This window comes from Rhinolophus sinicus, chromosome 2, assembly GCF_057876585.1.
Source record: "Rhinolophus sinicus isolate RSI-liver-muscle chromosome 2, RSI-T2T, whole genome shotgun sequence".
Classification (NCBI taxonomy): domain Eukaryota; kingdom Metazoa; phylum Chordata; class Mammalia; order Chiroptera; family Rhinolophidae; genus Rhinolophus; species Rhinolophus sinicus.
The window spans coordinates 122,268,470-122,296,265 of record NC_142502.1 but is presented as its reverse complement, the minus strand read 5'-3'; the positions used below and the strand labels follow the sequence as shown (position 1 = coordinate 122,296,265).

The 27,796-nt window shown below is 44.3% G+C and overlaps 1 protein-coding gene across 43 annotated transcripts in view; it reads left to right on the top strand.

The window, feature by feature from the left end:
• Positions 1-27,796, top strand: part of MAP4K4 (mitogen-activated protein kinase kinase kinase kinase 4) — a 188,747-nt gene that overhangs the window by 84,405 nt on the left and 76,546 nt on the right. For all 43 annotated transcript variants that reach the window (XM_074332434.2, XM_074332410.2, XM_088796006.1 and 40 more), the window contains one exon: positions 2,633-2,689. In XM_074332434.2, the coding sequence (XP_074188535.1) occupies positions 2,633-2,689 (57 nt within the window). The remainder of the gene's footprint in view (positions 1-2,632; positions 2,690-27,796) is intronic.

The window sequence follows — 27,796 nt, the reverse complement described above, 5'->3', positions numbered from 1 at the left end:
CTGATGTTCTATATAAAACTAGTGTTCTGAGAATGAATTCAGAGCTCTCAGCGTTTGTGCCACCGTCAAACTACTAAGTCCTAAGGATACACTTGCAGTCTTGAGTTCAGGGATAGAGGGAAGAAAGGAAGATGCCGCTGTTATAGAAACACCTGGAGAGAGTTTTCCATAGACCAGTGGATTTTCTTGACCTGAAGGACCTTAAGTGTTACCATATCAGATGCTAAGAAGACCCTCCCCTCGCCCACATGTCACCTGACACATTTCCAAAACTCTTGTGACATTTTCTCTCATCCCTCGTTTCTGTCAGCGACAAATCTGCTTTAGTGATTTGAGAGGAATCCCGCTGCATGAAGAGTAACAAGTATGTTTCCAGATTTGAGGGCTGACTGGGTGCAACAGACATGATCTTTGTGTCTCTTACATGGAAAGTACCAGAGGACCACTTAATGCTTCATCTTGTTAAGTTCTGTTCTTCTTGGATTCAAGGAGGTCATGTTTTGGCTTCATGATGTGTTGCCAGTCACAGGTAGTCCTGGGGGTTCCTTGATACTGTGCTAACAATTCATTTTCTGTGAGTTGAGAGAACCAAGGTCCAGTCGGAATTTATTACCAGGGTTGCACTTGACTGTGTGCCGTCTTTGCTCCTCAGATTTTCTTAACAATAAACCAGTGAGGTAGGTGCCACTCTTCCCTTCCCCTCTGTGACGGACAGGAGCCTGAGGCACACCCAGCGGCGATGGGCCCAGGTCTTAGCAACCGCGTGGAGGGATGATGTGTGGATACGGTCTCGGTGCGTCGCCCAAGCTTGGGACGGCTGTCCTGTAGCTGTAATAGCTGCAGGATCGTGCCCATGCCCAGGGCGTGAAGGAGAGAGAACTCAGTGTCCCACATACTGATGCGTAGCACAGAGCTGTGGTTACAAGGCTATATAAAAAGGCTGAGATTACAGAGCCTATAACACAAGCAGGTGGAGATTTTAAATGAGCGATTCAGAGGGGAACACTATCAAAAGATGTTGAAACTTGGACAGACAGGTAGCAAACAATGGCAGTAAGATCCAAAATACGGGAGCCCATATCACATTCATAAAATTACTGCTTTCCTGACGCAGAGTTGTGTTCCACTCTGTGCGTCTCTCAGATGGAGCTTCTGTGGACGTCCGATGGCCTCCGCCTCATTCGATGTGCTGTATGGTAGCATACAGACCGGACATTTCCTTTCAGGATCATGGGTTACCCAACTGTGAATGCAGAAATGGTGCCAGACTGTTCTCGGGGCTCTGCAGGGATGATGGAAGTGTGATAACGGGGTACTCAGAGGTGGCAGTTCAGGCCTGTTGAGGCTGGAAAACATGCCCATGGAGTGACAGCTGGGTCGGTGGCTGAAAGGGCAGGAAGGCAGAGTTCCTGGTTACGCAGCCCACCGTGGGGTCGCCCTGCCTCAGAAGCAGAACGTAGACCATCTGGGCTGCACATGTGGGGATGGGGGGCTGGTGCCCACAGCCACGCGCAGCCTGTCACAGACGAGGAAGATAGTTCGTGTTGAGGATGGTGGCGGTGGTGGTGCCTGTAGGTGGGTGACAGCGGGAATGAGGTTCCTGGCCTGTGGATTGTATTTGTCCTGCTTTCCTGTATGTGAAGTTGTTGCACGGTTCCTGCTTGTGGACTGCTGGGCCGTTGCTGGACTCCATCCCACCATGACCACATAGAGAGACATAATTGTAATACAGTGTCATTTTCAGAGTTGTTTTGTCCGAGTTGTAACTTGAGTTCCCACATAAACTTTCCAGAAGGGAGAGCTTTCCTCAGGTTTCAAGTTCTAAAGTTCATAACGCTCCATCATGAGACCACAAGAGAGAGACGTTCTTGGAAAACATGGAGACGTTCTTTCTGTTTTACATTTGTTGCAGGAGGACTATTTTTCACAAAGTCCTTGAGTAGATCGTGCTCAGGATAGCTGGGTAGCTCTTTGTTCCTCACCTGGGAAATGACCAAGAGTGGGCAGAGGATAAGACTGACAGTAAATAGATCCAATAGTCCTTATCCAGGGGAGGGGAGAATGGCAGCACATTTGTTTGAAATACCTAGTAGTATAAGTGTTCTAGGTCAGGAATTCTAACATAGCTGTAAAAAAGCTCTCCCCCTTTCCTTTCCCTCTTTGTGCCCCCCATCTCTTTGCACACTCCCTTTAGTCTGGATAATTATTCTCCAACCTTCCTACATTGGAACTACAAGAAAGCTTCAAAGAATACTGTCAGTATTAGCTCTTGTACAGTCAGGTACTGGGTACTGGGAAGTTCACTAGGGAAAAGTGACTGTTGACCACTGGTCAACCTGATGTATAGAAAACATTTCTTCTATATGCTTGGACTGAGAGGTAATGATATGTACATTAAACCCTGGAAAGAATGAGGGAACAAAACTCATTTGTTCTTCTAATTGTTTTGTTTATCAAGTGGGGGTCATTAGTATTGCAAACCATATTGTTCTCCTGGAAAGCACGGGACTATTTCATCATCACTTTTGGGAAAAAGTGTAGAAGAGGTGATTTGTTAAACTTCAACTGTTGTTCTGTTCTAGTGATTGTGCAAAACAGTGGTGCCAATTATCTTTCTTTTCTGTTTTTTCAGGGTCGACATGTTAAAACAGGTCAGCTGGCAGCCATCAAAGTCATGGATGTTACTGAGGTAAGGTTGGGTCACAGATGTGTTTAAAGAACTCGTCAGATGAAAGACAAGCATCCCTCTGTCTCTGTGACCCCCAGTGTAAGGGTGTTGTTCTCTTGGGAGAGTCGATCTTCAACAAATTGCCCTCCTGTGACATTGTGGGTTCATAATGTCCAGCACGACAGTTGACTTAAATTGTTGCAGATGGTCCCCAAGTAACTAACAATCAGTAGCATTTTCTTCACACACACACACACACACACACACACACACACACACACACACACACCCTACCCCTAAGTGATGTCATCCTTGGCAACATAATGGACCATAATTGGAAACATCTTCTCTAATGGAAAAGAAGAGATCTGAGAAGAGATCCTGGAGGTCACATGAATGGGGAGGTTGAGGGGTACAGGGTGGGGAAAGGCTTCTCTAGGGTCTTAGGCCACATTTGGGCCATTTCTTTTATTTTTAACATGGGGAAAGAAAACAGATCCAGCCAAGTTCCCAGAGGTTTGAAAACAGAAACATCTGCTAGGATGTTGAGCAGATTGTTGGCAAAATTTAGTAGCAAAAAATAGTTCTTGAAATGGTCACATGAGGATTTACTGTGTGGCTTTAGATGGGAAAGAGGAGAACTTAACTCAGACAAAAAATAAGTGCCTCTGTGTGTGCATGTATATATAAATATATATGCGTGAATCCATATTTAATTTTTATAAATAGGCATAGATTATAATGAACTAAATCCATCCTATTTTAAATTATAGTTGGCTCTTGAACAGCATGGGTTCTGGAACTGCACAGATCCATTTATACATGGATTTTTTTTCAATAGATACTGTAAATGTATTTTCTGTTATGATTTTCTTAATGTTTCTTCTCTCTAGCTTTATAGTAAGAATACAGTATATACAGTAATACATACAATATACGATGTGTATTATATGTGTATGTATATGCATGATGTGTGTAAATCTTCCAGTCAACAGTAGGTGATTAGTAGTAAAGTGTTTGGGGAGTTAAAAGTTATACGTGGATTTTCAACTGCGCAGGGGTCAGCGCCCCTACTCCCACGTTGTTCAAAGGTCAACTGTATTTTCATCAGAAATTTTACTTTACGTTCTCATTATTGCTTCTAACTTGCTTAATTATGAATAAGGTTTACTATCATATATCACAGATTCTAGAGAGAGTTAAGCAGCAGCCTTGGCAATGTGGGGGTATCGTTAAATCAAGCCATAATCTCCCCAAATCTGGGAGGTGATGGCAGAACTGATCTCAGGTGTACAGCTGCGTAATCTCAGGAGGTCTCTTTGGCTGCCCTCTTCTCCCGTTGGTCTCCGATAATATGCTCGTCTTCAGTGTCCACATTAGTAAGAATTAGAACACGTCGTTGTCTCTGGACCACACGACAACGGGTAGAGCTTTGTGCAGATGTTTGAAGATGTGACATTTCTCGAGGGGACTGCTCTCTTTTCTCTGCCAAAGAGGATGTGGAGGTTTTATAATGAAGTAGTACCATTGCTTGGTCTGCTGGCCAAGAGTCCGGTAACAGACTGTGTGACGTGTTGTGTTGTGCTGTAGTGGTCCTGTCTCGTGTGCCACTCAGTGGGCAATTGGCTGCTTTCCAGGTAAACATTATTTTCAAGATTATTTTGTAGCGTGGTGAAGGAGCAGCAAATTCTAGCCTACTGTCATCTGAATTCAAAAGTCCAGTTATTTCTGAGGTGCTCTCTGGCCCCCCCTCTAGCCGCCAGTCGCCGGCTGTGCCTGGTGGTGCTACCCTGGGCAGTGGGGTGCCCAGAGCCTGTGTTCTCCGACGTTTGTTAACACACTTCCTGCCTTGTTTGCTGGCAGACTTGTGGGTGCCATTCTAAAGGGAAGCTCTGGGAGTTTTATGAAGCATTTGCTGCAAGTCCTGAGAGTTGAGGTTCTTTCCTCACTTCAGCCTGGGCGGCCTGGCAGACTTGGCCGTGGTGGCCCCATCCTGCTGCTTTTCCCACCTCAGGTTGACGTCAAATGAGGTCTGTCTTCTCCGTAGAGGTCCTCTTCATGTAAGCCTAGCTCTGATTATACAAAGTCACTGTTAAAAAAAAAAAAAGTGTAAAATATAGGAAAAAAAGGTACATCTTGATACTTCCACCACCTTATATAATAACCATTGTTGGTGTTTTGGTGTATTTCCTTTCAATCATCTCTCTGTGAGCAGAGCTATAAAATACACACATAATTGTGTGTAATAGATACTTTTGTATTCCACTTTCGTTGAATTGTATACAGAAGGTATTTCCTTGCCTGAAAAATCAGGCAGTGTTGGAAATGTGCATTTCCGGGACTTTAACAAATAATTATGCCAAACCCATGTGTTCAGGTGAAATGAAAACCAGATGGTGAGTCTTTCAGAACAAATACAAACTCAATCAGCCATTTACCATATTGGCCTCTCAGTAATATTTCTTCTGTGCTGTTTTCATGCCGTGATCTCTGTGCTATAGCCTGGGGCATAATACAGCTCTAGGCCGGCATGCAGCTGGCACCCTGGGAAACGCCCTTGCAGACCCCCACATCCAGGGCCTCTCAACACTCCTTGTGAAGTTGTAGGCATTGTCCGGGGTGGGACTGGGGTGCAGGGCGGGACTGGGGAGCTGGCTGGCATGAGATAGAATTTGCAACTGCTGTTTCTGGTTCCAGCTGCATTAGCAGGGGTGGTGGGAGAGGGTTCTGTGGATGAGAGCAGCATTCTGCATGGTTTCTGACTTCTACTCAGTTTCGTGTCAGGCAGGAGCAGAAAAGGTGTGAATGCTTATTCTTGGGAAAGAATCACAGACTCCTCCTGACTTTTGAGCCTGTTCCTTAGGTGAAATTGAGAGGCAGTTACCAGGCTCCTCCTCAGTCCTCAGGCTCAGAGGCGAGAGAACAGCAGGTGTGGGACTGTGAATGTGTGCGTGCTGTCCTCCCAGCTGGCAGCCCCTGGCAGCCCTCAGTGAATGTGCTCTAGGCTGCACTGAGCCCACTTCACTGCTCTACTTGATTATGAGAAACAAAGCCAACGGAGAACTCACATCTTACCTGGGGTCAGGTGGCAGGAGGGGGTGGGGGCTGTGGAGGAAACTGACGCGGTCTGAGAGGGAGGCATTTATTTGCAATACATGTAAAGATCTCTTCATGTGTCTTCTCCGACTTGAACAATTTTAAGAATTGTTTATCTTGAGGATTTGGAAGGGCTTTTTTTCTTTTTGAAGATTGCTTGTCATTTATCTGATTGTTTGTGGGAAGGTTTTAAGGAGCAGGTTAAGGATATGTTCAAACTGGACAAAATCAGTACATGAGATCTATAGCTTTGTTGTTTTTGAAATAATTATAGAGTCACAGGAATTTGCAGAAAAGTGTAAAGGGAGGCCCCGTGTACCCTCCCCCAGTTTTCCTCAGTGGGAGCACTTGCATAACTATTGCCGTAAAATATCATAATTGAAGTCCACGCACAAAACGAGGCAGGCGAATGATGGCTTTTACAAGCTGAGGATTTGCACTGGACTCCAAGGTTAGATTATAGCAAATGAGGCTGTATCATTCCACTGTCTGTCTGCCTGCGTGGCTCAGAACCAAGGCAGGCCCTGGAAGTTGGCCTTGAGACAATCCGCTGAGCTGATTTGGATTTCCCCAACTTGAGAGTGCGTTCATTTGCGTGTGATGTGTTTTGAGGAATGCTTGAATTGGTTGTTTGAATTCATGATAGCCCCTTCATGTCAATTCCTGTGTCTTAATGTCAGCTTGTATTAAACATAAGGGACTGATTGTTTCTTGCAGTTTTGGGGGGGGTCTCCCATTATTTTGAAGTGACACTCTGGAAGGTAAAAAGATGAATTAGATAGGTCAGCAATCCTCAATTTTGGGGTCCATGAACTCTTAGAGTAAGGTTTGTCTCTAGAAGTCAATTTTATGTTTTCATTTTAATAATTTCCCCCAAACTTTTTATTATGAGAATGTTTATAATTACAGAGCTGTTGAAAGAATGAACACTCTACCCTTCACTTACACTCAACAGTTGTTAATGTTTTGTATGTGTGTTGTTGTGGTACCACAATGGCCTTTCACTTATAAATATATGAGCACGTTTCTCTTAAACACAGTCGTCTCCATAATCGTACCACCAAAGAGAATTAATTCCAGAATTGCACACATACATGTCTATTTAGTCTGTATTCAGATATCTTCAATTGTGCCAAGAAAGTTTTTGTAATCATTTTTTCACATCATAATCCAATTGAGTTTTGTGTGTTACACTTGGTTAGCTTATCTGTTTATTCACTTTTAATCTAGACCCATCCCTCTGTGCCCTCCTTGCCCCTTTCACTTTTTTTTTTTAAAAAGAAATTGACTTGGAAGAATCCGGCCAATTATTTCATAGAATATCCTACATTCTGGATTTGTCTGACGGTTTCTTCATGTTGTGTTTTATCTTGTTCCTCTCGCCTGTATTTCCCGTCACCTGGAAATTAGGTTGAGAGGCTTGATTAGATGCAAATTAAATGTTTTTAGACAAGAAAACCTCTTTGGTGGTATTCGTTACTTCATATTGCATCGCACTGGGGGGCACGTTCGCTCTGGTTGTCTCATTATTAGTGAAGCCAAGTTTGATCACTTGATTGGAGAGGTGACTGCCAGGCTCCCCACTCACTTTGCGTAAATGGTCTCCAGGGTGACACCCAGTGAGTATGCTGTTCACCCACGACTTTTTAGCTAAGGTTTTGTCATTCATTTGCTGATCCTTGCTTGAGTTAGTTGTGATTGCAAAATGAGGATGTTCAGATTCTGTCTTCTGCGTTTATAGTTACATCTGTCTATAAAGAAGAGTTTCCTTTCCTTCCTTGTCCTCTTTCTTTTATAGACATGGGCGATTTTATTTATTCGATATGTTTCCACCAATTAAAGCTGCTCTTATTATAATTATCATTATTATTATTTAATCAAATTTTGCCAAATTTGGCCACAGGAGCTCATCAGACTGGTTTCTTGTAGCCCTCTGACACGACCCCATTCGTTTTAGGACTTCCTTGTTTTCTGGCACAAATGGACATTTGAAGCTCACCTGCCAGAATGTGGAGTCCTTTCCTCTGGGGAGCCTTAGTTCCTTTAAGTGGGAAATATATTTAGAAATCAATGTCTGAACGCCAAGTGTGCTCATTGCCGCTGAGGTGTTACTGCTTCTAGGCCCTTTCAGTAGACAGAGCATGGAAATGGATTTTTCAAAGATTAGTTTTTCCTTATTTTATGCTTGTCTGTTTTATAGTTCTCTTTTCTCCTAGACTGAAAAAATCTTGGTTCGTAATAAAGTAATACATTTAGTTATTTATTTTTAAGTGAATATAATATCATTTCAGAATTCTATTATAGTAACAATGCTACTGCTTAACAGTAGATATGGAGTGAAGGTTACAGTTTCTCCGAAATTCTTTCTGTCTTCACAGTGTATCTGTCAAGCATAGTCAGAGTGCTGTGTTCAGAAGTTACTTGAAACAATTATTTTCTTTGTATGGTTTATCAGTTTCATATATAGCTAGGTTCAGTTTTTATTTTGATTCGCTTATAGGGTTTGCTTTCTCTCCTGATTTAATTTAATTTTTGAATGTGTAAATCGTTTCCACGGCTCACAAATCAAAACGACATAAAAAGGTGTGCATTTTGATAAACAGTTTCAAAAAACTTAGGTTAGGTCATCTGGATGACAGACCACCTTACACCCAAGTGTTGGGCATGTAATTTCACTGTTCCTGTTTGTGTTTGTTACTGCTTTGGGCAAAGTAGGGCTAAACCTTTCTGGGGTGGTGCAGAGAGAACAGAGGCAAACTTAATATTGATGTTTCCTGTCAAACAGAGATGAGATGGTGTTTCCTGTCAAACAGAGATGAGACGTTGCTCTGTGGGATGACGTTTCACCCACTTCATCACCACTGGGGGGGTGGGGGGTGGGCTGCGTCAAGCCAGTCTCCTGGCCGGCCCAGTGGCCTCTCCTCCCCTCGGCCTTCTGGCGTAGCCTGCGGTTAACCAAGTCACTCTTAAGTGTGGTCTGGACCCCACTACAGCAGCACTTGTTAGAAATGCAGCGTCTCAGGTTCCATCCCAGACCTCTGCAGCAGAAATTCTAGGTCGGGGGCCCAGCAGCCCCCTAGGGGATTCTGACACACCCTGATGTTTGAAGACTCTTTCTTCTGTGGAACCTTAGGAAAGAAGCCGCCCTCTCTTCTCTTCGGGTGAGGAGCTCCAGCTCAGACACTGGCACTGCTGCTCTGAGAGACGTACATTACTAGTGAAAGTGTAGGGAATAGAACCCAGATCTTTGATTCTCAATTTATGGAACCTTTGCAACTATCAACAATTTCAAACATCGGGTTCTTAGTAGGTTTGTTGAGAGTTGGTTTGTTCTGGCCTTAAGGGATCGATGGGTCTTGACTGTTTTTTCGCCTTTCAAAAGTGTGTTTTCAGCAGATCAGCCAGAGCAGACTTTATTTTAGTCCTATGACCAAAATGTGTGTGATTGGCCAATGTGGCGGATGCCTCGGAGCACAGGGGATGCTGGGCCTGAAGCCCATTGGCTGCAGGAAGCCAGCCAGCAGGTTTTATTGAGTCCCTTCCACGTTTCTTGCTCTGAGAGATGTGAGCATAAGGGCTGCGTAAAAACCTGGCATTGTCTAGAACAGCCAGTGAAATCCCAGCCTCTGCCTGTCAGTAAACTGGAGAGGCAAAAGCCACAGAAAAAGTGGCCAGGCGCTGAGCAGTGTAGGAGGTGTGACAATTAAGTTCGCGAACTTGTTGCAACGCTGTTGCTAACCGTTTTTGATATCAGAGGGATTATTCATTATGAATTTGTACCAACTGGACAAACAGTTAACCAAGTTGACTAATTGGAAGTGCTGAAAAGGCTGCATGAAAAAGTTAGACGACCTGAACTTTTTGCCAACAATTCATGGCTCTTGCATCAGGACAATGTACCAGCTCACACGGCACTGTCTGTGAGGGAGTTTTTAGCCATTAAACAAATAGCTGTATTGGAACACCCTCCCTACTCACCTGATCTGGCCCCCAGTGACTTCTTTCTTTACCTAAAGATAAAGGAAACATTGAAAGGAAGACATTTTGATGACATTCAGGACATCAAAGGGTAATATGACGACAGCTCTGATGGCCATTCCAGAAAAAGTTCCAAAGTTGCTTTGAAGGCTGGACTAGGCGCTGGCATCGGTGCATAGCTTCCCAAGGGGAGTACTTCGAAGGTGACCGTAGTGATATTCAGCAGTGAGGTATGTAGCACTTTTTCTAGGATGCGTTTGTGAACTTAATTGTCCAACCTCATGAATTACCGCTGGTGGACAGCTATGTGAGCTGGGTCCACAGAGGAGGAGGACACATTTCTTACTCTCTGGTAGTTCATCCTCTGGCAAGAGGGAGCAAAACAAACTTCTCCAGTGACAAAGCCAGGCCTGTGAGGCTTAACAATTTCAGTTTTCAGCAGGAGGGGAGCACAGTGTAGTGAATGTGCTGTTCTTGTCTAGACTGAAAATAAGAACGAAAGGAAGGGAGGGAGAGATCTCTGTGGACCATGGGACCCATCGTTCCGTCCTGTTGTTCCCCAGAAGCCAGTTAAACGTGCAGGCCTTACAGCTTGGTGCTGGTTCCTTCAGGCCACTGGCAGTGCTCTGTGCTGCTCTGCGTGGCTCTGGCAGGCTTGTATCGGCTCGTTCAGGGTTGTCAGGGAGAGAGGGTCGTCAGTGCATCAGTGACACCCAGTGTGTGTCCCCTCCCCAGAATGTTCTTTCTGGCCTTCTCTTCCTCTACTTTTTACCTTTCTTAACAAATTACCTTCTCTTTCTTACCAACTGAGAGGGAAACTGATGTGCCAAAGTCAATAGGACGAGGAAGGTGAAGACTAAGCTGTCTGCCTCAGGTATTTTGTGTTTTTCAGGCATTTTGTGTTTTTCATGTTGAAGACTCTTCATTTTATTTATGGATGACAACAGTTGAGGTTCAGAAAGGTGACTGACCTGCACAGAGGTGGCACCCCAGCCTCCTTTGCATCGTACCGGGGACTTCTTAGTTCACGTTGAGCGCAGCCGTGCTCGTCTGTAGTTGGATTCTAGTGTAGTGGCAACTAACACGTTGCGAGGCCGTGAAAATCGTAGGTGCTCAAGTCTTTGATGACTAGAACAGGCTGTTCTGTTTTCAGTGGGCATTTAGATAAACATGTGATAGATCACACTATTGACTTCATTGTCCAGCGAATGACAGTAATATATTGTTGCAATAGAGGACTCTAGAAGGTGATCGAGGGTTATAGCAGTCTCTTTCTGTACTCAAAAATATTAAAATTAATCAGAGATGGTATACACTAATCATAAATAAATAATAGTAAGAACTACTCTTCACGTTTAATCCCTCTGGGAGAGAAAACAAAGGAGTCCTTTAAACTATTAGTGGTGAGAAAGAGTGAGTACATTTCTGGGCTTTGTTTTTAGAATTGTCACTGAACTAATAAAAATGATTTATCTTTTTTCTCCTCTTTCCTCTGAACATAAATTTGAGGCCTATAACTATTTTTCAAGGTGAATTTATAGTTTATGAGCTTCATAGAAGTCGCCTCATTATTTAATACTCATGTCCTGGCTTTGACCCCAAGATTGTGTTAATGTCCTTTGTTAGAATCGGGCCTAGAATTAAATTTAATAAAGCCTCAGTTTCCTCATCTGTAAAACGGAAAAATAATTCCTATCTCATAGGCTTTTGTCAGAATTAAAATTATGTAATAGGTGTAGTGTCTCGCATGTGTATTTTTACATGGAAAATGAGGGTTTCTTTGTTCCTTCCCCTCATTAAAGGTATTCAAATAACTCATCACTTTTGCTGAAGATTATTTAGCTACAAAGCTGCCTCCTTACTGTTGTCATGGCTTCTCCCCGGGGCTTCTTTGGTTCCCCTCTGGTTATAGAGTCACTCTTTGGTCCTTGGAACTTCTTTTTCCCTCTCTGTGCGCTGTCTTCTAGTGGTGTTTGAATGACTGCCTCGAGAGCAGTTCCCACATGTTCATTTCACGCGTACGTCATTCTGTGCTACATTATAAACTCTTCAGGGCGCTCTTTTAGGACTCGCATAGCCCTCCCAGGCTCAAGACAGATCCATTCACATGGGGGGTGCTCAGCTTGTATTTGCTGTTTCTAAAGAATGTCCTGGCAATTTTAAAGGAGAATTCCCTAAAGCGTTGTGAGCATGGGCAAAATATATATATATAGCATCTTTTTTATAACATTAGAGACAGCCTTTATTTTAATATATGTGGTAGTATATATTTTATTACTTTATAATCATACATTTTCTCTAGTGCTTTGTGGGATAGTTTTAAATATTAAAAAGGAGTAGAGAAAAACATTCTGACTGAAAATGTGACCAAGTACCAATTGCTTTGGTCAGATGCAGTTTGGGTTCATTGCAACTAGAAATGGCAGGTGGCAACCATGGTTTGCCGGTTTTTTAGTGCTGTCCATGAAGTTGCTCAAATTCATTCATTTAAACAATTACTGAACACGTAGCCTTTTTACGTGTGCGTTCTCAGATCTGGGGTGGGATGGAACCTTAAGTATGCTCTAGAAGGAGCTATTCGTGATCTCTTGGTAAAACAAAACTGGCTGTGAAAGGACGTTCTTTGTAATTGTTAACGAGCGTTCTTCAGCCAGATAGAGCTTCCACAGTTTTCTTAGTTTAGTGCCATCACTTCATGAATGAAAGGCATTTTTTCTAAGTAAAATAAATAGTTATAAAAGAAAGAACCACCCAGCAAATTTTGTATAAACTAAATTGCTGTTTTAAAAAATATGGACACTGTTCTTTAACAGTCCCATCCTCCCTGCCCCACCAACTTTTTTTTTTAACTTTTGGGCTGTAAATGTGGAATTTGTTTTTCACCTTGACACCTCCCTTCTCACCCCCGTTCTCAGCAAATTGATCAAAAGGGGTGTGTATCGGAGGTCCTCCAGACTGTCCTGGGGTCCCGTGATTTGCGAGGGAGACTAACAGGTCCTGCAAGTCCCCAGCTGTGACTTACAGCACAGCGAAAGGACACAGAGCAGATGAGCAAGGGGAAGGCCCTGGGGGAAGCCTGAAGGGACCAGAGGTCCAGTCCCAGTGGACTCACTAGGACGTGCTTCATTCCCCCGGCAGCAAGTTGGGGCAGCGCACGTGAGGTCTCTATCCGGGACACCTGCTAGAGACTCAGTGCCAGAGTGTGTACTTGGAGCTGGTCACATAAGCACCCTCAGCCTGGCACACACCCCAAATTTCAGACTTCCTGGAGGAAAGTCGGTGTTTAGCATAAACCACATTGTTTGTTCATACTACCTAGGAACCGGGAGCCACTCTTACCTGTTCTGCGAGTGGTGGAAACCCTTCTGAAATCCAGGTCCCAGGTCCCAGCCAAGGGCCACCCTTGCAAGCAGGCCTTTCTAGGGATGGCAGTCTCAGGGCTGGGGACTACACTCGTCTGAGCGCTGCAGTTATCACCTGCTTGCTCACCACCCATAACTGGATGTCTGAGAGCCCAAACGCAGCATGTCTCCTGCGAGTTCCTAGTCTTCTCTCACTGACTTGTTCCACCTGCAGTTTTGCCCTTTCTCAATTGCTGGCAACTCCAGCCTTCTGTGTGCTCGGGCCACAAAAACCTTGGGGGCTTTATGATTGCTCCCTTTCTGTCATATAGCACTTACCTTGTCTCTTAGGAAATCCTGGTGGTGCCACCTTCAAACTGTCCGGTTTGTGTCAGAAATCCTAGCCTCTGGTGGACGGGGGAGGGAGTGGGCCACACATTAACTGTTGAGTCTGGGTTATAGGTACAAGAGAGTTTGTTACTGTATTTTCTCTACTTTTGTATATTTGAAATTCATAACAAGTTATAATAGTCTAAGGGTCTGTAAAAAAAATAACACCCACATGAACCTGACCTCTTGCCACCACACTTTCTACTGCCAGGTCCTCCCTGGTTTCCACTGCCTGCACCTCTCGCCTCGGTTTCTGTAGTAGCTCCTAACACGTCTTCCTGCTTCCGTGCTTGTTGACTAGTCTTTTCTCAGTATAGCAGCCTAGTGAGCTTTTTGAAACAAAGTCAGATCAGAATCTTTCATTGGCCCTTAGTGAGCTCAGAGTAAAAGCCCAGGCTCTTGTGGTGGCGTCAGTGCCTACGGGATCGGCCTCCCACCCGTTTGTTCTCAGACCCCCTCTCCTGCTCCCCCCGCCCCCACTCCATCCACACAGGCCTGCTCACTGTTCCTCCAACCTGCCAGGGTGCTCCGGCCTGAAGACCTGTCACCTGCTGCTTGTCGCCTCCCGGAATGCCATTCCCCCATGACAGCATGGCCCTCTCCCTCACCGTGTTCATGCCTCCTGCTGCCCTTATCTTGTCTGCATTTTCTATTTGCATGGCACAGTTTACAGCTGGCTCATTTATATCTCCTGCCTCCACCATCACTCCACCACCCTTTCCCTCAAGAACAGAAGCTCTATGACAGGGGTCTTTCTCCATTCTTTTCAGTGATGTGCCATCCCCAGCGCCAGTTCAGTGCTTGGCGTTTCATGAACATTTGTTGAATGAATGAATAGTGTCAGTGCTGGAGGGTGTATTGGAAATCTGCTAGAGTGCCCCTTCTTCCTTTTCAGACGCGACAAACCCAAAGCTTGGAGAAGTTAAATGTGGTTGGTTGATGGTTTGGTGTTTGGATGTGCACGTACTTTGGTTCATGAACTACCTGGAAATTAAACTTTTAATCTTTTAATTATATGTGATGAGATGATACCCTTTGAGATGTGATAAGAAGATGGTGAAGCAGTACAGTTGGAAAGAAAAGGTTTCAAATATCCTGTGCCCATTCCGTGGAAATACTTCGCCTTTTTTTAAAAAATGGTAAAGCCTTTTAAAAGGACCTCCTTAGCATCCCAACCCGTGTTTTTCTAAATTTAATTCCAATAACTGCTTTTTAGTTTGAATTGTCTTTATAGGACGAGTATAAATCCATATAATAAACTTCCTGGAATTGCGTCTTTGATTAGCCAATGTCCAGTGAAAATCTATGGTAAGAATGTACACAGTGTCTTAAGCTGATATGACAGTGAAGGGGGTTTTAGAGTAAAAGCTTTAATTGTTTAACTGAAGGAGCCCCCCCCCCCCCCCCCCCCGTGTGGCATCACAGCCTGATAGAAGGAAAGGGGTACATCTCGACTGCCAGCATTCCTGTCTAGTAATGATTCTGACCTTTGTACTCACCCTACAGAAAAGAGGGTTGGTTTAGTGAGCTCCATCTAAATCACGGTCAGAGAGCAGGTAGCTGACTGGCCAAGTATTCAGCTTCCACGTCTGCAGTGTGTGGGATGGCCCCTCAGCAGAGCGGCACCAGGCTGTGTCCCCCAGGTAGGAAAGCTGCCCTTTGGGGAACACGCAGGCGCAGAGCAGCCCCTCTTCCTGTCGCTCCCCATCACACCCCTAGCTCTGGGCTGTGCCACACATTACACCGTCCCCTAGATTGTAACCCCACGTGTTACCACCACACGACGAAGCCCAAGTTATATTATGACCGTATCCTGCCCCAAAGCTCCTGTTTAATTGTTCCTCCTACAGATTCACATCGTCCCTTGGGACCTGGGGCATTGCATGTAGGTCAGTATGTGTTAGAGGTTTGAAATGAACTTGAGAGTCACTACAGTGATGGAACTTTCACTGAAAACCATGGTGAGGAGAAGGGAAGCGATCTCCTGGCTCCTACCCTCGTTCTCACAGCTGCTCTGATGGGACGGCGGGCCGACTGGAGGAGCTCCGCGTCCGCACCCCGGCTGCTTCTGTAACCTGGGCTCTGGTGGTTGTCCCAGTGTCCGGGGCTTGTCTCCTGGCCTGGGAACCCTGTGCCCGTCTCCTTTACCTTCGTGTCTTTTATGTCTAGATGTTCTCAGAAAAAATTTTCCCCTTTCCTTAACATACCTGTGTTGTAGCGATGTAGCTGACACGTCTGGAAGAAGCCACTTCTCAAGGGTAGCTGTGTGTGCTTGCCTTTGTCTGTGTTTGTGAAGCATAACGTGTACAGGAAAGTGCACAAATTATACGGAAGGTTCCAAACACTGAACATCCGCACTCCTGAGCCCGCAGCTGGATCCACAGGCACAGCATCGGCAGCATCCCGGACAGTCCCGTGCCCCTCCGGCCACCGACTCATCCCCCAAGAGTCTGACTTCTGACTGTCAGACTGTCCCAACTTCTAACATGGCAGATTATCTTTGCTTGTGTTTGTCCTTGATGTAGATGGAACCATGAGGTACTCTTATGGCATCTTTCACTTCATATTATGTTTGTGAGACCAGTTCCTACCACTGCTGTAGAGAGAGTTTGTTCTCGTTGCTTTCAGCATTTTATTGTGTCCCAATAAAGCATCTAAGCGAATATATCTGTTGGGTGCAGAGCTGGCCATGCAGCCTAGCACCGTCTTGCGTGTAGTAGGTGCTGAATTGAATTGCTGCAGAAATGGAAGGAGATTTACCTGATTTACCTGGGGTGGGAGCATTCCCTTTAGTGGGTAAGAGATGCTGAAGTGCATGTTGCAGGTAAAAGTTTCACTTTTTTATTTCTCCTGTTTGGGCATGATTAAATCTTTACTTCTTAGTTTTATTTCCTCAACTTCAGGAGTCGTGAGAAACAGTAGAAAACGCTGCTAACTTTTTTCTTTTTTTTTTTTTAAAGATTTTATTGGGGAAGGGGAACAGGACTTTATTGGGGAACAGTGTGTACTTCCAGGACTTTTATTTTCCAAGTCACGTTGTTGTCCTTTCAATCTTAGTTGTGGAGGGTGCTGTTCAGCTCCAGGTCCAGTTGCCGTTGCTAGTTGCAGGGGGCTCAGCCCACCATCCCTTGCGGGAGTCGAACCGGCAACCTTGTGGTTGACTGGATGCGCTCCAACCAACTGAGCCATCCGGGAGCTCAGCGGCAGCTCAGCTCAAGGTGCCGTGTTCAATCTTAGTTGCAGGGGGCGGAGCCCACCATCCCTTGCGGGACTCGAGGAATTGAACTGGCAACCTTGTGGTTGAGAGCCCACTGGCCCATGTGGAAATCGAGCCGGCAGCCTTCGGAGTTAGGAGCACGGAGCTCTAACTGCCTGAGCCACCGGGCCGGCCCGCTAACTTTTGGTGACTTAGAAATCAAGTGTTACTTAGCACCTGTTTCCAGAGCCCCCATCTTTGTTGGTCTCAGAGCTTTTTCCACGGTGATGGGTCTCCAGCAGAGCTTACCAATCACCTTTGGGGGCTCCTGTTCCATCCTGCAGCATGTCCTCCCCTCCTCCCTTAAGGTGGTGGAAGTTTGGGGCAAAATAAGATAAGGAGATAAGGAGATGGAACCAAACAAGTGAAATTCCCAGCGAGCCTTTGTCCTTGCCCCACCCTACCCGCCCCTCCCTGCTGCATCTCCAAGTGAGAAATCTCTCAGGGTTCACTCATTCTCATTTCAGTGACAAGCATGTTTATAAAAAAAAAGCAGTCTTTGGTGTGACATTTTGTTATCAGTAAGAGAGCTGCAATCACGGTAGTAAGTGTTAGGTTGAGGGAACATGTCCATCTGTGGTATTTCCTGGCCATGACTCACTTCCCATGAGCCCCCTGGTGAGGCTTCTCCTGTGAATGGATGCGGGAGCCAAGGTGTTTGTACAAGAAAAGAGCCAACACCTTCTCTGTGGCGGTTTCACTTTTCCTGTGCCTGGGAACTCCGCCACCCTGGGTCCCCTCTCACTTGTCTCCACTTGCTGAAGATGCAGGGTCCTCCCCCCCACCCAGACTAGAACTAAAGAAGCATCCCTGGTTATTTGTTCCTCCTTAAGTTGGTTAGAAAGAAGAAGAAAACATTTTATTTGAACAGTGATTGTGCAGATGTTTTTGTTCAGAGGGGAAAGGACAGGAAGGCCGTTGAGATGGGAGAGATGAGAACGTGGAGCTGCAGTGTGAGCGCGGCACCTGCGGGCTTGGTGCGAACAGTGTCCACTTGGCCCTGATTCCTCTCTGGCTTGGTAACAAGGGAATGCCTGCTCACGCCGGCTGGCAGCCTGTTCTCATGGCCTTCCCTCGCCTCAGCTAACCTGACAGGGCACTTCATGGGGGTTTGAGTAGACTGCCTCATGTCTGGCCATGTTTGTGTAAGTGCCACAGGCTGGGTGTGTGTACGTGGGGGGGCGTGTCAGTGGAAGTCAGTCCTGAGACAAAAGGGACCGATGAGGTGCGTGACATTTGTGATGCAAGATTCAACAAAATGAGTTACTTTCTTCAAGATAAGTCCTCTGCCTTACTGGTGACCACCAGTTGCAGTTATTTCCTCTGTGCTTGTCTTTTCCCCACTAGGAGGATGGGAGCAAACGCCCATTTCTCCTCACCGTGAGTTGAGTGCGGGGTGAGTTGGAGATAACCAGAGACCAGTGCTGTGTAGTGGGGGTGTGGCCTGGGAGGTCAGGAGAGGGACTACTGGCTCCCTGTGGGGGGGGGGGGGGGGAAGACAGACTGCATCTCCCTCTAAACCCCTGGAGCCCCTGCTGTGCGGCCCCCCACCCCCACCCCAATATAGCAGAATCCATAGCTGACCAGGTAAAGCTGAGGTCATTACGGATGGTGGTTGTTTTCTTAACCGCTCTCCTCATGTTAGCTTAGAAATTCAAGGTCTTTCGGGCCTTTGAATTTTACTGGTTAGTTCTGCTTATCGTGATGGTAAGAAAATTCAAATTTATCCCCTCCTTTGGACCCCAAGAAAAGTTCAGTACACTTAGAATGGTGAATTATATGGTATATAAATTATAGTTCAATAAAGTAGTTGCAACACAAAGTTTAAATGATTTCTGGAGTATTGTTGGGTTTTTTCTTTTTTATGGAAGATATTTTAGGGGAAAATATAGAGAAATCAAAAGATAGAAAAAAACATTTTGTAATTATGTCAGCTTGGCTTAATTACTGTTAAAATGTTAATGTATATTTTTCTAGTTTCGCATATAGAGATATATTTGTGTGTGTATACATATAAAATCATTTATAAAATGATAAAGTAGCCTTTTTTCTAACATTAAAAATAATATACTCATTTAGAAAATTGGAAGATGGAAAAGATTTATTTTTTTCTTGCAATGTGGTCCCCCCTTCCCCCCAGGATAACTGGTGTGTTTTCAGTGGTTTTTTTTTTTGTGTGTGTGTGTGTGTGTGTGTGTGTGTGTGTGTGTGTGTGTGGATTAAAGCTATTTCTTACTGCTGCTAATCGCTCAAGGAACTCCAAGTTGAACATGTGTGTTTATGTAGATGGGTGTATTTAGTTTAAAAATAAGTTTGTATTCTAGGAATAGTTGAGAAGATGAATTCCGTAACCTTGTCTAGTCTCAAACATACACTTCATGTGATGTTTTTTCAGTTACCATCTTATAATACGCTTCTACCTTGAAGCTTGTTAATAGTGCGATATACTCTTTAATTCCTATGGTGGTACTTCTGCCCATGAGCTTTGTTTGGACAGTGTGGGCCTTAGACTGGAAACTATTAGGACAGGTCAGTTTAAGTGACTTCACAGTACTATGTAACTAGAAGCACTTTTTTTATTTTTAGTTGTTTTTGCAATTGGCCTACAAGATCTTGAAAGATAGACACTAACCACCATGTACATGATGGTCAATTGATCAGTATATTTTCCTTGACAGGTGTTCCTTAAATGAGAAGGCATTTGTCCTTATCTTTATTATTTTAACTCATCTGAATATAAAGAAAACTGAAGTTAGGGAAAGGAAGCAGTATATAACTTACAAAAAGCCTGATGACTGAAATTTATGTACTATTTGAAACCTCTGATATATTCTCTGTATTTCTACTGATACTTCAGTTTCCCATCAGCTTCTTAACAGAGGTGGTTGCGTCCCAGTGTTTACGGATCTTCATCTGTGGTTTTGTTTGTGTGGAAGGAAGATAGCTGTCAGCCAGCTTGTCTCTAAGTTGCACTGGGACAGCATGTCTGAGCAATGGACACAGCTGTGGGGTTTCCATGTGTGCTTGGCAGAACCCGCACCACAAACATCTGGTCTAACAGTGAAGTTCTCTTCTCCTGCAACTGTATGAAAATGATCTGTGCGTAGTGGAATCATGCCCAGTAGACTTACTCGGGATAAAGGACACAAGTGATTCAAGAGCCCAAGATCGTTTCCTGTGCAGACTTGAAGATTTCAGTGATTTGAAAGTATCATTGTCTTATTGAGTGTGTACCTATAATCACTTAGTGCCGACAGTTATGTGCTAATTTTCTTCATTCTAAGTTTAAGAAATGGCCATTTTGGTGGAACAGGTAACAAAAACAGACTTTGGTCAAACAATCAGTAAATTTAGTTTTGATTCAAATCTCATAAGGATTACAGTATCTGAGATGCATTTCTTAGCAGTTCCTGTACATTTTCAGAGGGGATGTTTAAGGAAGATATTATTACTGTGGGTTTTCTCTTTATATAGATATTTAATATGTATGTGTTAATGTAATTTAATTGTATTTGTTACAAATTTATACATATTATAATTTATGCACTTAATATAATCATTTAACCTCATTATCTTTTGCATTGGCATTTGTGGGGAAGTCTTTTGTCTGGATTGACACTCGTTTTTATAATATCTGAAAATTTTCAAAATACCATTTCAAAACGCAAAGGTCTCTTGAATTTGTTTTTCTTTTATGATTTTTTTTCCACAAGTAATTAAGGACGTCATTGTCTTCAGTTAAAATTAACCACGGAGGGGAGCTTAGCTGGCAATAGCAATCCCCAAATTAACCCTTTATTTACTCTGGACTCTTAACTCGAGGCGTTTCTTTTCTTTTCCTTTGATTTTGAGGTTTTCTGTGTAAAGATTGTAAGCTTTAGAGAACCTTAAATTTTAAACTTGTGTTTTTTCTATTCTGTGTCTTTGCTTAGTCAGAGACACAAATCGACCTAATTAATTCTGCAAACAGAGGGCTCAGTACTCTTGTGTGCCAATTTTTAGCCCAAAGCTTTATTAGTATTCAGTAGAAAGAGGAGCTTTTGAATGGACGAGTGTGCACACATCCATGCTGAGCGAGCCAGTGAGCACTGCTGATGAACTCAGCTGTGAGTTCCCATTTACACTGAGCCTGGCGGGAAAGGGGGATTTTTCTCGATTTCTCTTAGAGATTTGTTTTGTTGATAATTTACTTAGTCGAAGGTCTGAGAACGTGAACGTAGTTTCACTGGCCTGTGAGTGTTCCTGCTTCTTCCGGTACACAGTGTGATTCCTCTTGTCTGGAGTTTTCTTGTGCTGGCTCTTCCCAGCCCCCTTAGCTCTGTAAGATATGCCCATGGGCCACCCTGCGGGAGAGCAGGCTGCCCTTTCCTGACTACTAGCCATTAGTGCCTGGGTCCTGTTTCGAGACCCTTCCCAGTTCCCGCAGAGTCTGTTAAGAAGTGGGCTGATTGACTGTATTTGTACCAGTGGATGGGCATACACAGGATGTGGTTCTTACTAAAAGGTTGTTCAGAAAAGTGACATCGCAGCTTCATTTTTGGGTCACGGCAGATGCTCAAGTCGGTGGTTTGTATTGCTGGATAGAGGTAGATGAGACGGGCAGGTTCTAGCACCGTAACATCCTTTGTGTTTATGAGTTTGAGCTGCTGAATGGCCTTCCACGATCTTCACTGGAGAAATTTATTGGAACAAGTAACTAACTGGTTTGCATTTTGGTCTCTATCTTCCCCTTGGAGGGGAAGGTGCCATTTGAGGGAGTTACTTTTCATACGTGTTCATGATGGTGTGGTTTACTTTCCTTTGTTCCTTTCCTTTCCCTCTCGCACAGAAATCCAGCCCTACCTTGAGGGTAGGCGTGCGGTAGTTTGTGGTCCTTTCTCTCGCTGACAGTGACAGGTCCAGTTTTGGAAGAGTGACTCCGAGGTGGCCAACCTGACTCAGGCGGCTGCACACAAACTCGCCATGTGTTTTGCTTCAGTGTCATTCCAAGTACAGGGAGAGGGTGATCCAGCGGAAGGGAGGGAAGGGAGGGGAAGGAAAGGAGGCTGCGTTGTTCTTCAGGGAGTGGCACTGTTTGTTGTCAGAGGGAGAGCCTGTGCAGAGTCCCCAGGCCTGCCTGCCGGAGCTCCTCCGGTGACTGGGGCCTGCAGTTTCCTTGCTCGCAGTGTGTGCGCTGCGTGTATGTGTATGAGGAGGAAAAGTGCATTAAGGAACATGACCCTTAATGAGCTATTTTTAGACCAAAATGACTTCCTACAGTTTCATGAAATGTATATGTAGTAAACTTCTCTCAAGTTCTATATCAAGTGATAGATAACACAAAGGCTACTAATCACTTATCTTTCTGATGAGCTGGAAAAGAATACTACACCTTTCCTTTGCTTTCAATAATTGCTGTACAGCTGCCTCACTGCTCGTTGGGGTCGGTACTGTATGAGGTAAAAGAAGCAAGGGTAAGGTAGGGTATGAACTTGTCGTCAAAATTTGTGGGGACTTTTTTCTTGGTTGCCAGTTTAAACTGGATTGCTTTAATCCTTTGTTATTGCCTTCCACTCTTAAAATTAAAGATTTTCTGGAAAACACTTTTTATTCCTGCATGCAATTAAACTCACATTTTTAGCAATAATTCTGTATATCTTTTAAAATCACATTCCAAAGAAGAATTATTTTCTGATAAACTATGAATAGTACCCAAGATCAGCATTAATATGTACTGTGTTCAAAACACGTCTCTGACGAAACTGCTAGAATTGTTGCTGGAGCAGAGGCAGTGCGTGTCCAGTGGTAGTTGAAACAGCTGGTTAATGTCAGTCTCAGCAATGAATCAGCTTATTATTTCTAGTTGAACCGCATATTGAAGGTAAGTGGTTATCCCCTCCAGTCTTTTTGGTACCTGGATTTTCAGCATCGTCTCACGTTTTTCCAAGAGGAGCACCTGTAGTTTATCACTGTGGTTGTATGAACAGAAGGTAACAGCTTACACGATTAAGGACACACACTGCTGACCATTCTTTAGTAGTAGACCTAACCTCCCTCTGTAGGCGGGCAGGAAATCGGTCACAGTGGGGTGGGCTGTTTTGGTGGCTGGCTGCTGGTTTAATTGAGGGCTGGGATCCTTGCTTGGCCCTCTTAACCTGTCCCAGCAGTGAGTGGGCAAGCCTGGCAAAGTGTGTGCTGCCCATCAGCTTCTGCCAGAGGGCAGGTGATGCCAGAGTCACCAGTGCTCGGTTCACAGGCTGCTTAGTGTTCAGAATTGTGTCAAATCCCCAGGTTATAACGCAAAAGATAATTATAGTTCATTTTCCAAACATTTTATTTGAGTGCCTACTATGTGCTGGGAGCCATGTGGGTCTTTGCCAGTTATCTCCTTTTTTTCTTTAACCCACCCTGGGTTGTGACTCACTGGCCAGGAATGAATGGATTAGGTTTCCTCACCTTGCCTGTAAGGAAACTGAGACTCAGGGATTTACTGTTTTTTTTTCTTTTTTAAATGACCTGTCTTATCAGCATCCAGCTGTATACAGTTGCACACATGTAATGTGGGAAGCACACGGGTGGGTACAGAAAGAACAAGATGGAGTCACTGCCTTCCAGGAGCTCATGTTCTCACAGAGAAGGCAGATTTAAAGTCATCATTGGAGGGCGGTGAGTGTGTGAAAGACTGTTCTCTGTTCCCAGACCACCTGGTTTTTATGCTGCTCAGTGTTTTCATGGCCTTTCTGGGTTCTTCTGGAGCCTGAGACTTATAGTTGGCATGGCTGTGGTGCCGAGCCAGGGTGAGGCTTTGGAGAGGAGGGGTTTCTCCAGCTGCGTGGCTGGGGATGCAATTTTAGGAGTTTTTATGAATTTCTGTGGCATCCAATAATACTTTCCTGAGAAGGCCCAATTCCATAGTGGACTGTAACTGTGAGTACTGGTTTGATTCAGAGCAAAACTTCCCTTTTGGGTTTGATAAGTGATATGAGGTCAGTTTACCTGTCTAGTTTGGTGCAAAGGGTGGTCCTGTAGAAGCAGATCCCCCATAGGCTGGTCAAGGGTAGTGGTTTTTCCCTTGGGACTTGGAAGCTCCTCTCATTTTCTCTCCACATTATTTGATCAGTTTCTAAAAAGTAGGCAAAATTGGGAGGGAGAGACATTTAAAATTACCTTCCTGGTTGGAATTGAAAAATAAGGAGGTGAGGTTTAATTACTGAAGGCATGCTTTCTGGTACCGTCCTGTAGCTTTCCTCCGCAGCTTTCCATCCAGCAGTGAGAAATGCTCGGAGATTTGAGAAGCTGTAAGAAACGTTGGAGTGCTCTCCACATGTGTGCTAAAGCCTTCCTTCCCTGGAATGTGGCGGCTGCAGTGTGCTATCGCCAAATGAATCCTCTCACCTGAATTTTGTCACCTAAAGTCTCTTCAGTGGAGGATATCTGTCAGGAATCAATATCTTGCTTCTGTTTTCTATTTTACGTAATGATATGTGGGATGTAGTCATTGTCTTCTTGACAGCGTCTTCTTGAGTCGTTTCTGTGGAAACCATCTTTAAATACTCAGAGCTAAGGGAATGGTCCTTCATATGTGGTTTCTATGAGGTTTCCCAAGACTTGTCTAGCATGTGAAGTGGTAGAGGTCACTCAGTATGTCAATGGAAACAGCTCTTTCAGAGAAAAGACACGCAAATTTTCCACAATGAAGAGAATGATTTGAAAGCAACAAAATGGCAGTGGACACACATTTAAACTAAGGCTTACTTCCTGGTTGCCCTAAGAGGCACACCATAGCAAATTTCTGTTGTCCGGCAAGCACTGTCACATTTGAAACAGTTTATTAAGGGGAGATTTTACTACTTTTCTCTAGGTGATCATTGTTTGATTTCTTCTTTTTCCTTTTTTCACTCATCTACTGTGGTGTATCATGAAACACCAGGATAATATAAGCAGGAATTAGGGTAGCTTATGAAGAGGAAAGGGGAGAGCCAGGAAGAGTGAGGAAAAGATTAAGGTAAAATTATTAGATGTACCACAAATCTTTGCTTGGCCACTGATATCCTTAAGAATTGGAAAATCACTGATCTGGTTAAATGCTGGCCCTTAGAAACCCTCCTTCCCCAACCACCACCCCCTCCCTACCCAGGCACTTCTCCAAGTATGGTTCATAGAGTAGTTACTTGCGTCACTTTGGCAATTGCTGTTCTTTTGATTCAGGTATAAACTCAGAGCTTGCTTATAGCAATTGATATCAAACAAAACTTATTCTAATGATCTTACCAAAGCTGGGTGATCGCACACATGCATTTTGTTTAGGCTTTTCCCCATGTATGATTTAAATTTTTCAAAATTACGATTATATTCTTTTAGTGGTGGGCAAGTAGGAACAGATGGTGTGTATGTGTGGGGTGTTTTACTCTTCTGCCTGACTAAGCAGTTGAAACATCTGTAAATCCAAGATGTTGTTTTCCAAATGCACTGGGTTCTAATTGAATGCACCATATAAAACAAATCGAGTCTCATATTTCCTCACGCAGACACCCAAAAGGCATGAAGGTTACGACCTACAGGGTAGGTAGTAGGCGGTTTAGTGTTTTTAAAAGTTTGCTAATTCTATCATCTGTGTCAGTTCCCAGTTCTTTTCGGTTGACCCCTCTACCCCTCGCATGAGTATTTGTCCCTGCTTCTCTCTAGGCCTGGTAATTTTTAATTGGATGCCAGACATGTGATTTTTACCTTATTGGGTGTTGGATAGTTTATATTCTCGTAATATTCGTGTGCTTTGCTCTGGGATGCAGTTAGGTACTTGGAAGCAGTATGATCCTTTTAACACGTTGCGTACGGATCACGAGAATCTTCGTTTTTTCTGAGCCATGCGTTAAGGACGGATAACGAGAATTCTTGTTTTTACTGTTGACTCTTTTTACTTTGCATATTTTATTGAATTATTTGTAGAATAATTATTTATGGAATAATTTATAGAATAATTTGTTTGTAGAATCTATTATTTATAGAAAAATAATAAATGACCTAGAAGCATTTACGCTTTAAAGAGAAGAGTGCCTTTTAAAGTAGTTTCTTTTAAAAACCTGCCGGAACAGAGGGGTATAAGGGATTTAAACCCCGCCGTATGCAACGTGTTCAGATTCCCTTGTCTGGATCAGGTCAGCATTTAGCGTACGGCTAATTGTGCCCCACGATTAAGTAAGAGCCTCCTGGATGCTCTACCCAACTTCCTGGGAATAACGAGGTTTTCATCTGGTCAGTGGTAGCAGGCACTGTTTCCCATCCTTGTGAGCACTGGGTACTGTCCCGTCCTTTTGGGGCTCTCTCCCTGGCCCCAGGTAGTTTCGTCACGAGGATGTGTTGAGCAGGGCTCTGCTAAATACTCCAGGGGCAGCTCAGCTCCAGGGCTCGCGTGCGCGCTGTGCGGCTGTCCCGTCTGGTCTTCTGTCCTGTGAGCTAGCCGCTGTGTTCTCCGCAGCCGCTCAGCTCTCTCCTTAACTCAGAATCCTCCGCGCTCCTGTGGGGTTTCCTGTCCCTCGGCTGCAGTCTGGAATCCCTTTAAGGCCGCCAGCCGGCCAGTTGTAGGGCCTCCCTCACGTTTCCCGTCCCTCAGGGTCGCTGTCTTCCAGTGCCTGATGTCCAGTGTCCTAAGCTTTTTCATGTTTGTTCTAATTTTAGCTGTTCAAGTGGGAGGCAGATCTGGTCCTTGACACTCCATCTTGTCTTGGCCAGGAACAGAAGTTCCCATCATTTCTTTTAACTGAAGACTCTTTCAGAGCCCAGCCTTTATCTGACTCACCATGTTAGATATGTAAGCAGGAACTCCTGTACAAGTGAGTACACAGATGGATCCAGTACGAAGTGCAGAAACTTGTCCTGCTATCACACCCATCCCTTCTTCAGAGCCGAGCCCTGTTCCCATTCCTTACTTGGGCCTGTTTTTTGGGTTTTGAGCAAGACACTTAAAGCGTGTGCAGTATTCTTCCCTGCGTGCACTGTGGGGAGCTTCCTGCAGTTTGCCAGTGGCTTAGGGAAGGGCGTGACTGGACTGAGGCGAGAGTCTCTTTTTTACGGGGTTCATCGCAGGTCAGGAAGGTGAGGCAGCGTGATGGGTCATCCTGGGCTCCATTTACCTTCTCCTTTGCTCCAGGAAAGACTCACCTTGGAAATTTCCAGCCTCAGGAAGCTATGAGTCTGGATTAGATACCATCGTAGCAAACCATGTAGCCAAGGTCAGAGCTCTGTGGTGCCGTTGACCCAGTAGAAAGCAGACTAACTGTTAGGTTGTATTTCTTCAAGCTCCCATCAGCCGCTCTGCATAACCCACTGACCATTGGTGGAAGCAGCCTGAGCAGGGAGATTGGCAGGGACTCTAAAGCAGCAAGGAGGAAGTAAGGGCCCTCAGTCCAGGGAGGTGAGGGCCATGTTAGTCGTCAGAAACTTGTCTTGAATTCTTTTTTTTAATATTTTTATTAAATTATAGCTAACACACAATATTATATTAGTTTCAGGTGTACACCATAGTTACTCAACATTTACATATATACCTAAAGAAGTGATCACCATGGTAAGTCCAGCAACCGTCTGACACCGTACCACGCTGTCACAGTATTACTGACTATATTCCCAATGTCGGCTTGAGTTCTTAGAAAGCTATCTCCTCTATCCTAAACTTTTCACTGTTGTTTTTTTCCTAATTACAGAAATAATGTATGTCAATTGAAGAAAATTAGGTTAAGTTAAAGGGAAAAAAAATGTCTAGAATCCAGAGACAGTCTTGGTAACGTCTTATTTCTTTCCATAGACTCATTAAAACGTGTGTAGTTGTCTAAATATACTTGCACACTTGTGAATGGCAAAGTGTTTCTGTCAAGACACATTATATCATAAACTTCTGAGCATTTTGTATCACTGCTCCCTTTTGGGTCTCATAATTATAAGTTTTATTAAGTAGGGGAGGGAAAAAAATCTTTCCTTCTAGCCTTCTAGATTCTTGACTGGTGTCCCTATAGCAGAAGACATATTTGCAAGAGAAAACAAACAAGTTTATTACTGTGTCTATCTCATGTGTACGTGGGAGGCTTCACAAGA